General features: G+C 52.0%; 1 protein-coding gene across 2 annotated transcripts; it reads right to left on the reverse strand.

Moving 5' to 3' along the window:
• Positions 1-46: 46 nt before the first annotated feature.
• LOC137671229 (protein-arginine deiminase type-2-like) lies at positions 47-10,683 on the reverse strand. Of its 2 annotated transcripts, none has more exons than XM_068414657.1 (16): positions 10,592-10,683; positions 8,975-9,161; positions 8,824-8,893; positions 8,587-8,648; positions 8,382-8,499; positions 7,651-7,776; positions 6,676-6,854; positions 6,389-6,492; positions 6,102-6,213; positions 5,916-6,023; positions 3,471-3,622; positions 3,060-3,204; positions 1,860-1,953; positions 1,013-1,098; positions 709-837; positions 47-280 (listed from the first exon to the last, which is right to left on the reverse strand). In XM_068414657.1, exons 1-16 carry the CDS (start codon positions 10,681-10,683, stop codon positions 47-49), a joined length of 1,998 nt encoding a protein of 665 aa, XP_068270758.1. The 2 variants fall into 2 exon arrangements, with proteins under 2 accessions (XP_068270758.1, XP_068270757.1); XM_068414656.1 differs by having other exon boundaries at positions 1,013-1,083; positions 1,845-1,953.
• Positions 10,684-12,292: the final 1,609 nt, after the last annotated feature.

The following is a 12,292-nucleotide window of genomic DNA, read 5'->3' on the forward strand; positions in this document are numbered from 1 at the left end:
CTGAAAAAGCCGCTGGGGACAAGCGTGGAGGGAGAAGGAGGCCCCGCTATGGCGTTACGTGCCACCATTTGAAGGCGAAGGGCCGTCGCTGGACGTTGGTGCCGCAGCGGACCTCCCCGAGCTTGCCGTGGTAGGAGGCCACGTCCTCGAGGAAGCGGCAGCGCAGGCCCAGCGGCTCCAGGAGGGAACGGGTCCGTTGCTCCAGGCAGCATTCACCCTCCACCATGGGGCCGAAGGGTTTGGGGATGCCCAGGTCCTTGGCCAGGATGATCATGGTGACCTGTGGGGTGACACAAGGGGAGCCCAGCGGCATCGGGACTGATGAAGCTGAAGGAAAGTCGGTGGCCACCCTCCTCCATCAGCCTCACCCCAAAATGGGGCATCGATGCGACTTTTTGCAGCTGCCCTCCCCCAAGCCTCCAAATCCACCATTGTTTTCCCCTTTTTTAGCATTAAAATGTGCCCTACACCTTGCAATTTTGCTGCTTTGAAAGGTTTTTGCCTCAAAACTACGTAGTTTAATCCAACCGCAAGCGACATGAAGCCACAAAGCTGTGGTAGACTCGGGCTTATCCGAGCCTGGCTGGAGATATTTTCTTTTTCTGGGCAGCTGTACATATTGTGCTTTTTTGGGACAACTTTGGGGACTCATCCTGGCTGAATAAGCTGAATTTTGGGGAGGATCTGAGGAGTGAGGACCCCCCTCACCATGTTGGGGAAGTACGGCACGGCTTTGCCGTGCTTGTCAAGCTTGAAGAGGGCCGGCAGGTCGATGATGTCCTCCTCCATCAACCCCAGTTCCTTCTTGAGGATGTCCCTGTTCCAGTCAATGCAGCGCTGGAGAGGATGGAGAAGAGCAGGTTGAGGAGGGGGGACACAGGTGGGCACGGTCCCCAAAACCATCTCACGCAGGAGGAGAGCCAAAATGCAACACCTCCCCTTAAGGGTTTGTGCCAGCCTGGGTTGGTTATTGCAAGAAATATGGATTATTACCAGAAATAGCAGTTATTACCTGGACATACTGGTTCTGCTGCACCAGGATGTCATTGGAAAGGACCTTGTTAATGGTGACCCGTTTCGTGTCTGTCCCCGAGTACCCTGCAAATGCAAACCCCTGTCAAAATGAAGTGGCACTGGTAGGAGCCTGGCTTAAAAGGGTGCAGAGATGGAAAAAAACCCCAAATCCCGATTCCCTGAGCTTGGGGTTAAGATTTCTGGGAGTCCCAATTCTTAGTTAATCAGAGGAAAACCTTTGTCTGTTGGAAAGAGCATTGGAAAGGTCCTGTCATCCACCGTCCTGCCCACAGGAGTCATTAGCTCCTAAATTTCTCTGCTCAGCTCCATAAAACCGGAGCTACCACCTCCACCCCTTGTTTTGGGATGGCCAGTTCCTGGGCATGTGGCAGTGACCTAAGAGGGACCTACGAAGGTGTGGAGATCTTCCCCCAACCCCATTGTGAATGAATGATGTTCAAAACCACAATTAAAGGATGCCCAAACGTCATTGCTGCGTGGAGGGAGAGGCAAGCGAGAAAAAATGGTGCTAATTTGGGGTGACAAAAGAGCCCCTCTGTTTGTCCCCACTCTGTCCTGGAACTCTGCTGGCATTTACAGAGATGCTCCATCCCACCAAGCAAGCATCCCCTCCACGTGGAAGGCTTTATCCCTCCCATCCCACTCGCTTTCCCAAAATAGGGCTTGAGGAGGCTGGGTATGGTGGGCAGCCATCCCGCTTGCCAGCTGTGAAGGGCAACCGGGTGGCAAAAGGTCCCTGCGTCCCCCCCCGATACTCTGCTGAGCGGCTCTGGCTGTCTCAGCCACCATCAAAGCTCGGCTGAAGCCACTCGCTGTCCCCTTGCCTTTGAACATGGTGGCTTCGCCCTGGCCTTCCTTCTGCTTCTCCCGAAAGAGCTTGTAGCACGCCGCGGGGCTGGCCATCAGCATCCGAAAGCGCTGGGGTGAGACGGGAGGGAGAGCGGTCACCGAAAGCACCTTATCCAAAGCCTTGGGGGACCTCAGGGGCTTATTTTTGCAAGAAACCTGAGCTCAAACTCTTAAAATTAGGCATTTTTGCTGTTGTTTAGTGCCTTTTTTAATGCGGTGCTGAGGGGATGTATCGGAATGAGGCTCAGTGATTTACGCTGTTGGCAAATACCCACCCAGCCGCCCCTGAGGAGTTAAACTGCTACTGGGACAGGGAGAAAAACTGCTGCCAGGCTGCACCTGGGACCAATCTGCCCACCCCAGGTGGGGTATATAAACCCCCTGGAGGGTGGTTACTGGAGGTGTGGCTGAGCTGAGCTGGTGAGTGAGGAGTGTGGCTGCTGTCTAGGTTGGTATTTTTGGTCTCTGGGCTGGTATTGCAATGCAGGGAGGATGGAGTGTGTGAATAATCATGCTCTGACTTTCCTAGGAGAGGCCAAAAATCAGCATGAAGCTAATCCTGTGGAAAACTGGGAATTGTGAATTTGTGTGGTCTGAGCCCTGTTGTGTGGGCTGGCTTGCTTCCCACCAGTAGTACTGGTCTCCTTGCTCCTCAGTGGAGTGCAAGAGCTTGCTGCAGTCCTGATGGCATCTCTTATGGGGGCTTAGCACAGCCCTGGGGAGGGCAAAAGCACTGAATGGAGGGTTTGTGAGGGGTGGGCATAAATTCTCCTTTTCTGAACCATAAATTCTCCTTTTCTGAACCATCCAGGTCAAGGCATGATTTTCCCAGGGGGAAAAGCTGCATGCCAGAAGCAGTAAAAACCATGATGGAGGAAAAGAGCTTCTGAAAACATCTGGGAGATGCTGAGAAGCTGTGAGCCCTGGCCAGCCCATGTGAATATTAAAGTTTAAGTTTCTTGGACAAACTTGCAGGTATCTTTTTTTCTTCTATTTGTGTTGATTATTAGCTCAGCAAGTCCCTTTTTGTGTTCAGAGCCCTCATTTTGTGGATGAGGTGAGAACCCAAGTGAATACTGGTTGGGACTGTCAAGGAAACAAGCTTTGGGGTTTTCCCTAGAGGGGATTAGTATCTTAAAAGAGAAACCCCATAACAGCTCAGGGTTTTGGGTTACCTTTTTGTCAGAGGTGGGCACAAAAGTGACAAACTCGTCGACGTGACCCACGGAGAGCCAGTCAGAGTAGAGCTCCACAGGAGCCTGCACTTGCTGGGCGTAGAGGAAGTCCCGCACCACTGTGGTCATTCTCCTCCCTGCGGATCTGGGGGCAAAATACCCCCAGGAGAGGGAATAAGGGGAATAAATATTTATGCATCAATATGTAGATACACATAAATTGCTGTCAAGGAGGAAAGAATTGGGGGTGCAAATGTGAAGGCAGAGATTGGGTGCACCCACTCCATAAGGGTACTAGATTTGTGGCTGGTCAGGGAATGTCTAATTAAGGCTCTTAATGGGATTTTTGATTATATTTAGGGGCACTTGTGTTTCCTTTGCTCCCAAACATGTGGGTTTCCCATCTCTTACGTGGGGAAGCTGCTGCCGATGAGGATCCTCCCTAAGGGATACTCCTTCCCTGCCACAGTCACGGGTGGGCTGACCTCCAGGTTGCCGAAGGAGTCGAGGCTGGTGATGGCTTCAAAGAGGGGCTCTCTGCTCACGTAGCCAAAGTCGGGGCCCTGGGGAAAGAGAAACTGCTGTGGGCTTTGCCCTGAGTCCCCTCTGCCTCCACGCCTTTGCTTTTATCCCTCCTGCTGGACTCAGATCTGCTCTAGTGGGTAAAAATATCAAGAGCGAAGCCTGTCCATGGATGGGGAGAGGCTAAAGGAAAGGCAAGAGGATAAAGGTCTCTGAGTCATCTGGGCTCAGCAATAAATGGCAGAGCTGGGGCATTGAGCCAGGGAAAGATCTCTGCTACTTGCAGCCGATGTTAAGTGTGTGCATTAAGCTAATGAGGTGCTGGGGTAGCCCCGAAGCTGAGTTTCTGGATGGCTCTTGTCAAGCTAGATGAACTTCAGCCCCTGAGGGTAAATCCACCCCAGGCGTAAGAGCCACCCGAAGGGCTGTGCTCCACTTAAATCCTCTTTAAGCTCTGATTTTCAGGACTTAATATATCTAGGATTTAAGATGTTGTGCATGCAGGGGTAATTAACCCTCTGTTGTGATGTGCCAGGGTCAAATGCTCAAGGGAGAGATTGCAATGATAAAAACGGGGCAAAAATGGCAGTGAGAGGACAAAAATCCTGCCTTGAACCTGTTCTTGCTCTCTGGTTCAAGTCAATGTGTGCTTGGAGCTTGCAGCAGCCCTTGGGATGAGATCAGGTATCTGTTGGGTTTGCAATAAATCCCAGTAGTGTTGGGTTTATTTAGGGGCAAACCAAATGTACAGGTTGGTAAAAAAGAGTGGGGAGACCTGAGGGTGCATGGCTTTGATCTAGCAGTTGCTTTTTTTTTTTAGTGGAGGATGTTTGGAGAAGGTGGGATAGAGAGAGGGCAGCAGGGCTGCCTTTCCCCAAGGCTCCCCATGTGTTTTTGGGGTGTGCATCTGAAGGATGACTGGGGGGGTCAGATCCTTTCCCTGGGTGCTGCAGGAGGGACTGACCATGAAACACCTACTCTCGGCTTACTTCTGTGTAGTAAATCACAGAACAAGTATGGTTTCAACTGTCAAGACACTGGTTCATCCCAGGTTTGCAGGTCACATCCAAGTCCTATCAGTTCCAGATTCATTTTTGAGGGACTAATTACCTCTCATCTCCTTTTTCCCTGGCGCTGGGATCCCAGGGGCTTAGGGCTTGGCCGGGGTGAGAGGAGGACCTGTGTTTGTTGTGTTTGGCTAAATATTCCTAGCTGGCAAATGAGATTGGAAAGATAGGAGTGGGGATTAGGGGAGGCTTCAAAGCAGAAATTGGAGTATAAAGTGTTAGCAGCTCCAAAGGTTGAAATTGCTTCTCTAAATATGAAGGAAAGCAATCCCTGAAGAGCGCAGATAGGAGCGGATGCCCGGCTTGTTTGCGAAGGAGCAGATCAGCACGCTGTTCTCATCCTGCTTGATGAACCCAGGACTGCATGTACTCATTTCAGGCATGAGAAACTATGTATTTCGGTGCTTTGGAAAGCGCTTAACCTTCCCCAAAGTGACGTGCAGCAAAAATAAAGTGAGCTGCCAATATGCTGCCCTCTTCTCCCATTACTGCTGGAGAGAAGAGGAGGGCTAAGGCTGCCCAGGGGGTCCAGGCTGGGTTTATGGGGTTTGCTGGTGGCTGCCTGGGGATGTCCTGCCCTTTGTGCACGGTGCTGTCTCAAAGGGATCATTCAAACCATCTTTTTCCCATGCTTGTCTTTGCTGGGCTCTCCCAAAACGCCCTGGCCAGGGTCACTGCTCTCCCAGACAGCTTTCTTTGCACGCCCTGCCCATGGCTGGCTGTTTGCCTTGGCAGAGAAAAACCCCACAGGGATGTTTTTGGCAGCTGGCTGCATTTTGCTGTCTCCTGAGCAAGTAAACTGACTCCTCTCACACTTTCCTTTCCTCTCTTGATCGAGAGCTGCTGCATATTCACAGGCGCAGAGGATAAAAGGGAAAACCAGCCCCTTGGATACTCAGGGTGAAGAAATCCACTCCTATCCCAGAGCTTGGCGAGAGTCTTTCGTTCCCAGAGGCATGAGGTCCTCCTTGCCCCTCTCATCCAGCACCTTCTGGATAAAGGCTTTTCCAGGTGGCTGGGATGTGGATTAGGTGCTGGTCCTTGGTTTGAGGGGGGGTGAGGCTGTTGGTGTCCTCCTAGCTGGAAGTGGATGGGGTAGTATCTCCACGCAGTTGCATGCGGAGCTGTTAAACTCTCATTTTTCAGGCAGTTCTTGGTAGCACCTCCAAGCAGCCAAGTGCAAGTAGGGTTTTAGGAGTGATGAAATAGGCCAATCTTAAAAACCGGCACGCTCCTCCTCAGGCAATGCAAGCAACTGTCCTCTTACCAGCAACTCCTTGATGGGAAATTGCTCCAGCCCTCCATTTTGAGGGGAGTCCAGCACCACCGGGAAGCTTTTGTGGGGAGCATACGTGTAGCCAAACTCAATCTCATCCTAAAGAAGGGAGGAAAACCCACATGGGGCACATCAGCAGGGAGGGAAAGCTTTACTCCCTCTCTGGTGCCCACTTACCTGCATCCAGCGGTCCCCACGGTTGATGTAGCCAAAGCAAACCTTCAGCTCACAGCCGGCCTTGTTCACCAGGTTTTTTATCTCCTTGATGAAGAGGTAGTTTTCCTTCATGCTGAGAAAGTGGATGGCAGGAGAGAAGGGGATGAAGGGCTGCCAGAGGACAGATATGTCCTGCAGGCAGCTGCCTTCTCTGCCCATCACCTTCCCCAGCCTGTCTCAGTGACCTCCTGGAACACTGTGGGGTTGATGCTGATTTGGCTGGGAAGGCATCATCCCTTGGCCTTTACCTGCAGACAAAGACGTTCACCGGTGCCAAAGTGTTGGGGGTCATGATCCATGGTGCTACCCTGAACACTACTGTGTCGGTGAAGACTGGTGTATGGGGGATACCCTGGGGGAGACAAGCAGAAATCACGGACTTCTTACACCCTGTTTACCACTATTTCCCCTACCCTTGAGGTCATTTTTGGGGTAAATTAATGGGGACAGCTCTCTATTCAATCCCCATCCCCTTCTCCATGCCTCTTGGGGTGTTGTACCTCCCATCTGCACCCTTTCCCCAACGCTCTCAGACCTCAGCCAGGGTCTCCAGGAGGCTGGCATGGATGGAGACCAGCCCAGAGAAGGTGTCATCAGGAAAGCGAAGCCCCTCGACGAAGAACTCGAGCTCAGCTGCCCCACCGGTGTACTGCACGGTGTGGTACAGCTTCCTCCGGCCCAGCACGTGGATGTAGCGCTGCCCAAAGAAGGGATCTGCAAGGAGAGAAAGGGGAAGGTGGGCAATTGCCAAAGCTTCAGTGGTAGCTTCAAGCCTCTTTTGCTTGTGTGCAAGGAGGTACCACAATCCCTCTGTGCTGGAGCTTCTCCTCCTCTGTGTGTAGATACAACTTCATCTGGCAGAAGTACCTTAAAACAGGAGCTGAGGGGCTTCCAGTTTTGCAGTCATGCACAAGAAGGGTGGGGAAAGATGTCTCAGCCTTTCCTGGGATAGAACCATCATTGGGAAGAAGTTTCCATGGCACTTCTGCCCTTGCAACCCCTTCTGACCTGCCATGGGATGGCAATGCCACCAACCCCCCCACCAACAGACTGCCTCTGTATTGGAGGACAAGACCAAGCTACTTAATGGCATGTTTCTGGGTTGGATGAGAGCTTTTGGTCCCAGGGAGTAAATCACTGTGCCCACAGCAAGGAACAAGGAGTGGAAAATGTTTTGTGGAACATGTTGCCATCATGGATAAAACATCTGAGTGTCAGGACACCTGGGGGTTTTTTGCTGCTCCTTTGTTGGATGACCTTGGATAAATGGCTTTATGGCCCTGTGCCTCTGCTTGTTATCTCTGAAGTTTTCCAGTTTATTGAGAAGAGAGAATATTCAATGCCAGAAAAACTTGGAGAAGGGAAGCTGAGGGCATGTTTGCTTCAGAAGTGCCATTTGAAGAGTACGGAGAGGACAAGGTCAGAGATGGAAAGAAAAGAGCTCGCAGGGGTCTCAAAAGCACCGCAAATGAGGAGGAAGGGGCAGAGGAAGAGGTGAGGAAGGACTTACTCTGCACGTGAAAGACCCCAACTTTGTCAGCGTTGGAGACAGGAATATAGAGAATGATTTCGTAGCCCCTGGGCAGGCGCTGTGGCCCTTCGGTCCTCAAGACCATCCGAGACATGTCCAGCAAATCTGGGGTGGAAACAAAAAAATATTGAGACAGGGGATTGCACAGTGCAGCTCTGGCCAGCTCACATGCTCCCTCCTGGAGTTTGCATGTCCCACGCCAAGAAATCTGCTCTTCCCTTGCTCCCAGCCTTCGCAAGCTGGAAAAACAACCTGCGGTCCTGCTAGCAAAGCTTGTGGCTTGTGCCTTGAAACAAACGCCCTTCCCCCCCGCCGCCAGCCCTGGCACGGCCAGTCCCTGGCCTCAAAAAGCCGATGGGCACCAGCTCCGCGTGGTTTTAGTTTTCCAGGAACAGGCGGGTATTCCTGGCTGCCGGCCTCACGCCTTGCCCTGAGGTTCTTGCATCCACGTGAAGCATCCTTGGGCAAAGCTCTGCCATCAGTGGCACCTCTGCTATTTTTCTGGCGGTGCTTCACGCCCCTGCTTGACTGCAATTAGTTTGCATGGCATTAAAACAAAAAAATTCCCATGTGGAAAGCTTACTCAGCAGGTTTGTGGAGAGCAGCTCTTGGGCAACTGGTTCCCAAGCAAAATTTCACCTCCAAAAAGGTTAAAGAAGGGGAATAACGGAGCATTTTTACTGTATATGATTGTTTTGAAGTTGTGTTACCTTCTTTGCTGAATACCCTCTCATTGTCGCAGTCCGGTGCCGGAGTGAAGGGGCTCTCCTTGTCACAGCTGACGAGCAGGATGGCCCCGTGTCCTTCGGGACCCCAGGTCCAGCTTGCCTAAAACACACCCCTGGGGCTTAGCGAGCTCGGGCTCTTGCAAGCCCATGGACTCTCCTCTCCGTGCTGTGGAAGAGGCTGAATTACCTTATTGGGGTTGTTCTTCTCCACCACACCATCCCGATCCGCATCGACGTCCAGAGAGATCCCTGGTTGGACAAACCCCACCATCATGCTATGGTACGGCAAGGTTGGGTGGGTGCAAAAGCCCCCCCCAGACCTGGCAAACCTGGGTCCATCTCTGCCCCCACCTCCCAGCACCCTACTCCAAGGGACTAAGGGGGTGAAGACTGATTGCTGCATTGCAGAAGCCTTCGTACTCACCAATGCCGGTGAGGAAGACCCCGGCTTGGTTGATGGACTGCCCTCCCTCTCCGTAAAAGCTGACTGTTACCTGCAAACCCCCAAATCCCTGGTTGGGGCAGGATGTTCTCCCTCCATGGGGGTCCCACACCCCTTGCACCCCACTTCTTACCTTGTTATCGTTGACCTCTGTGCTGGCCTTGTTCATGCAGAACCTCAGGGCTGTTCCTTCATCCAGCAGCCACCGTGTCCCGCTGCCGGGGGCTGACCTGACCTCTGCTTGGCCCCGGCATGCCAACTCCACGGTCACCCCCTCTGTGTGCTTCACGCTGAAGGAGACTGACCCAGCTGGGGCCGCCCTGCCAAAAACACTCTCTATTTTCAGAGGTTTGCACCAAAACCACCCAGTTCTCACTGCAATTAATATCGCTACACAAAACACAGCCAAGACCGGGCATGCTGGCGTCTCCACGCTCACCGCCGGCACCTTCCTGCCCTTTCCTCTCTGCCTGGGAATGCTTTAAGTGCCTTTTTTTAGGGCAGAACATGCTATTTTAGCAAAATGAGTCTATTTTGTAGTCATTGGTGCAGATTCCAATCTACACTAATCACAGCTAAAGCCCTCGGTGCTGCTGGAACCAAACTTGGATTTACACTTCAAGGGAGAAATCCCTGTTTATTTTCCAACCGAGGCAAACCTGGTATTTAACAGCTCACCATAACGGCATGGCACCCCAGCTGAGAGCCTTTACCATGGGAAACTCTAATTTTCGGGGTGATTTTATCCAACCCTGAAGCAGTTGGTGTTGCACCGCTCCCAGTCCGACGTGCCCTTACTTTTCTCCAGCCTCTCCACGCATCCCCTTCCCCTCTCCTGGTTCCTTGTCTCTGATTTCCCTGTCTTTCTAGGTTATTATTTTTGGGCTGCTCGCAGCTCCCGCGGTGCAGGCTCCCTTTGAGCATGCGTGCTCCTGACACCCGAGAGCTCGTGCCATATCACCGTTACAACATCATTTATGGGGTTTCTGGATGCTGGCAGCCCTGCCAAACCTGCACCGGGTGGGGAGAGGAAATCTGAGCGTTCGTTTGCTGCTGCCTGGGTGTTTCTTAAATTGTTAAATTGCATTTAATTATGTACGGAAAAACTGGTTTGGTTTCCTTGTTGCTGGGTTTTGGGAATCCCACCGGGAGGAGATTTGACCCGGAGAGATGCCAGATGAGTTGTAACTGCGCTGCTTGGCTTGAATATTGAGGGTGAGATTTGCAAAAGCAGCAAAGACCAGAATTAACCATGAAATGAGCTTCTAAACTTTTTCCTTTGGGGGAATAATTATCTTGCGGCTCAGTGTTCGGTTGGTTTTAGGGGTGCAGGGCTGGTGGTGTGGGGACTTGCATGCTTGGGCACTAAATCTTGTTTTCCTTCCCTCTCCCAGCTGCATCCCCTCCTTTGCAGTCCATCCCCATGGCTCCTGCTCATCCCTCCGCTCTCCGGCAGCTTTCCGAGATGCTGCTGGATCTGCTGACCGCAGATGGATCAAACCCATCGCCGTTGCAGACCCAGGGTAAATACTCAAAGCTTTCCTAGGACTTGTGCAGATTTGCAAAGCCCAGGGAGGGTTTTGCCCATGAATTGTGTTAAATCACAGTGTTGGGGTTGTGGGGTTTGGGAGAGAAGAAGGAAAAATGAGGAGGGGGGATTTTCAGAAGGATAAATTGGGGGAAAGGCGAGGGGAAAGGTGGAGGTGCAGAAACGGAGGGAGGAAAGGGAGCGTTGGGGCGTCCTACTCACCCGTAGACGTCGGCGGAGATGCAGGTGCCCAGCACGCAAAGGGCCTCGATGCGGCTCCCATGCTGCAGCCGGAGCGTGCGGTCCCCTGGCATCTCCCCACACAGCAGCCCAGACGCCCCAATGATGGGCATGTGCACCCTTCCCCACCCGATCCTGGTGGCACTAAGCCCCCCAACAGCACCCAGCCGCTTCTCCTTCCTCTCTGGCACGCCTCCCTCCTCCTCCTCGACTGGCCCCAGAGCAAATCGCTTTGGAGCTTGCAATGTTTGGGATCACAACTCTGCAGCCCCCACCCTGGTCCGAAGGGAGGGGGCGGTTGGATTGGACCCTCTAAAGCCCCATGAAAATGATCTCCGAGGGGAGGGAAGGGATGGAGAGGGAGGGCGGCTGGCCCAAAGCCCGGCCGGCTCCCAGCCCTATGCAAGGAGCTCCCCCAGCTGTCCCCAACTCCCTGTCCCTCCACCACCACCCTGACCCCAAACGGGGACAAGCGGCCCAACGGGGATGTGATTTCTCAGCGCTTTGGGTTTCAGCTGGTGTTTGCATCCATGGGGTATCAGCTCTTGTTCGCTCTCTAGGGAAAAGCTCCGGCTGCTCTTTGGAAGAAGAAATAAAATTTCCCAGCCCTTAGGCTAGAGCAGGACACTCCTTTTTTTTTTCTTCCCTTGCTTATTTTCAAAGGGAAGCTGGGGAGCGAGACGCTGATGAGGGGAAATCGGAGGTGGTTTTGCACGATGAACTTGCCGCCCCGCACCGCAGCACGTCAGGAGCAATTGCTGCCCACGCAGCCGTTTGCATTATTTATTAACATCAAGTTAAATATTCATTTTAAAAACTAAAACTTCTGCCACAGATTTTGGAAGCCACAAGCAATTAGGAGCAGAAACGTTCAGGTTGATGTTCCCTATTTATATCCCTCTTGGGCTTTTCTTTTTCAGTGCTCTCTTCCCTTCGTGGCTGCGACGTAGAAAATAAGCTCAAATCCAGTTTCCCATCTGAAGTAGATCCTGTTGGGTTTTTTTTTGCCATGACCTGAGCAAATGTGAGCGAGGCCTTTGCGTTGCTGAGCAAACACCTGGGAACACACATAAAAAAGGCAGTTTTGCTGCTTTTCTGCATATGCAAAAATGAGATTTGTGGCAATGGGGAGATTTTATTCAAGGCCATAGATGTTCTGCTGGAGGAATATAAGAAAATATAAACCACTCTGCTCCCAGACTGGGCCTTTCGTAGAGCATCGTGATCAGGGCAGCACTGCTGCTGTGCAAATCATGCCAGGGGCTTGGGCTAAATGACCCCTGGTTTAGACACCAGCTGGAAAATGTTCCTTCTTCTGAGAAGCATCATGATTTATCTGTTTACCGGTGGTTTAAATAGACAAGGATTAGTAAGAAACACTGGTGAAAGAGGAACCAGGAAGAGAAATAATTAAAAAAAAAAAAATAACCACATTTGCACAAGTGGGCTCTGTTCTCCAGCACTGTATGAGACTCATTTTCCCTCTTTTTACCCCAAAGCAGAGCCAGCAGCTGGCATCGCGTGGGCCGGGGTGGCCTCACCTCCCTGCGCTTTCCTGGGACCTGTGGGCTGGGGAAATAGAGGTGTAAACCTATCAGTTTAGAAAAAAAATGAGCAAAAAGCAGCTTCTCTTTTGCTATTTTCACTTCCCTATTCCTGCATTTGAGGATTTAGTATTTCAGT

Source organism: Nyctibius grandis, chromosome 17, assembly GCF_013368605.1.
Source record: "Nyctibius grandis isolate bNycGra1 chromosome 17, bNycGra1.pri, whole genome shotgun sequence".
Lineage (NCBI taxonomy): Eukaryota > Metazoa > Chordata > Aves > Nyctibiiformes > Nyctibiidae > Nyctibius > Nyctibius grandis.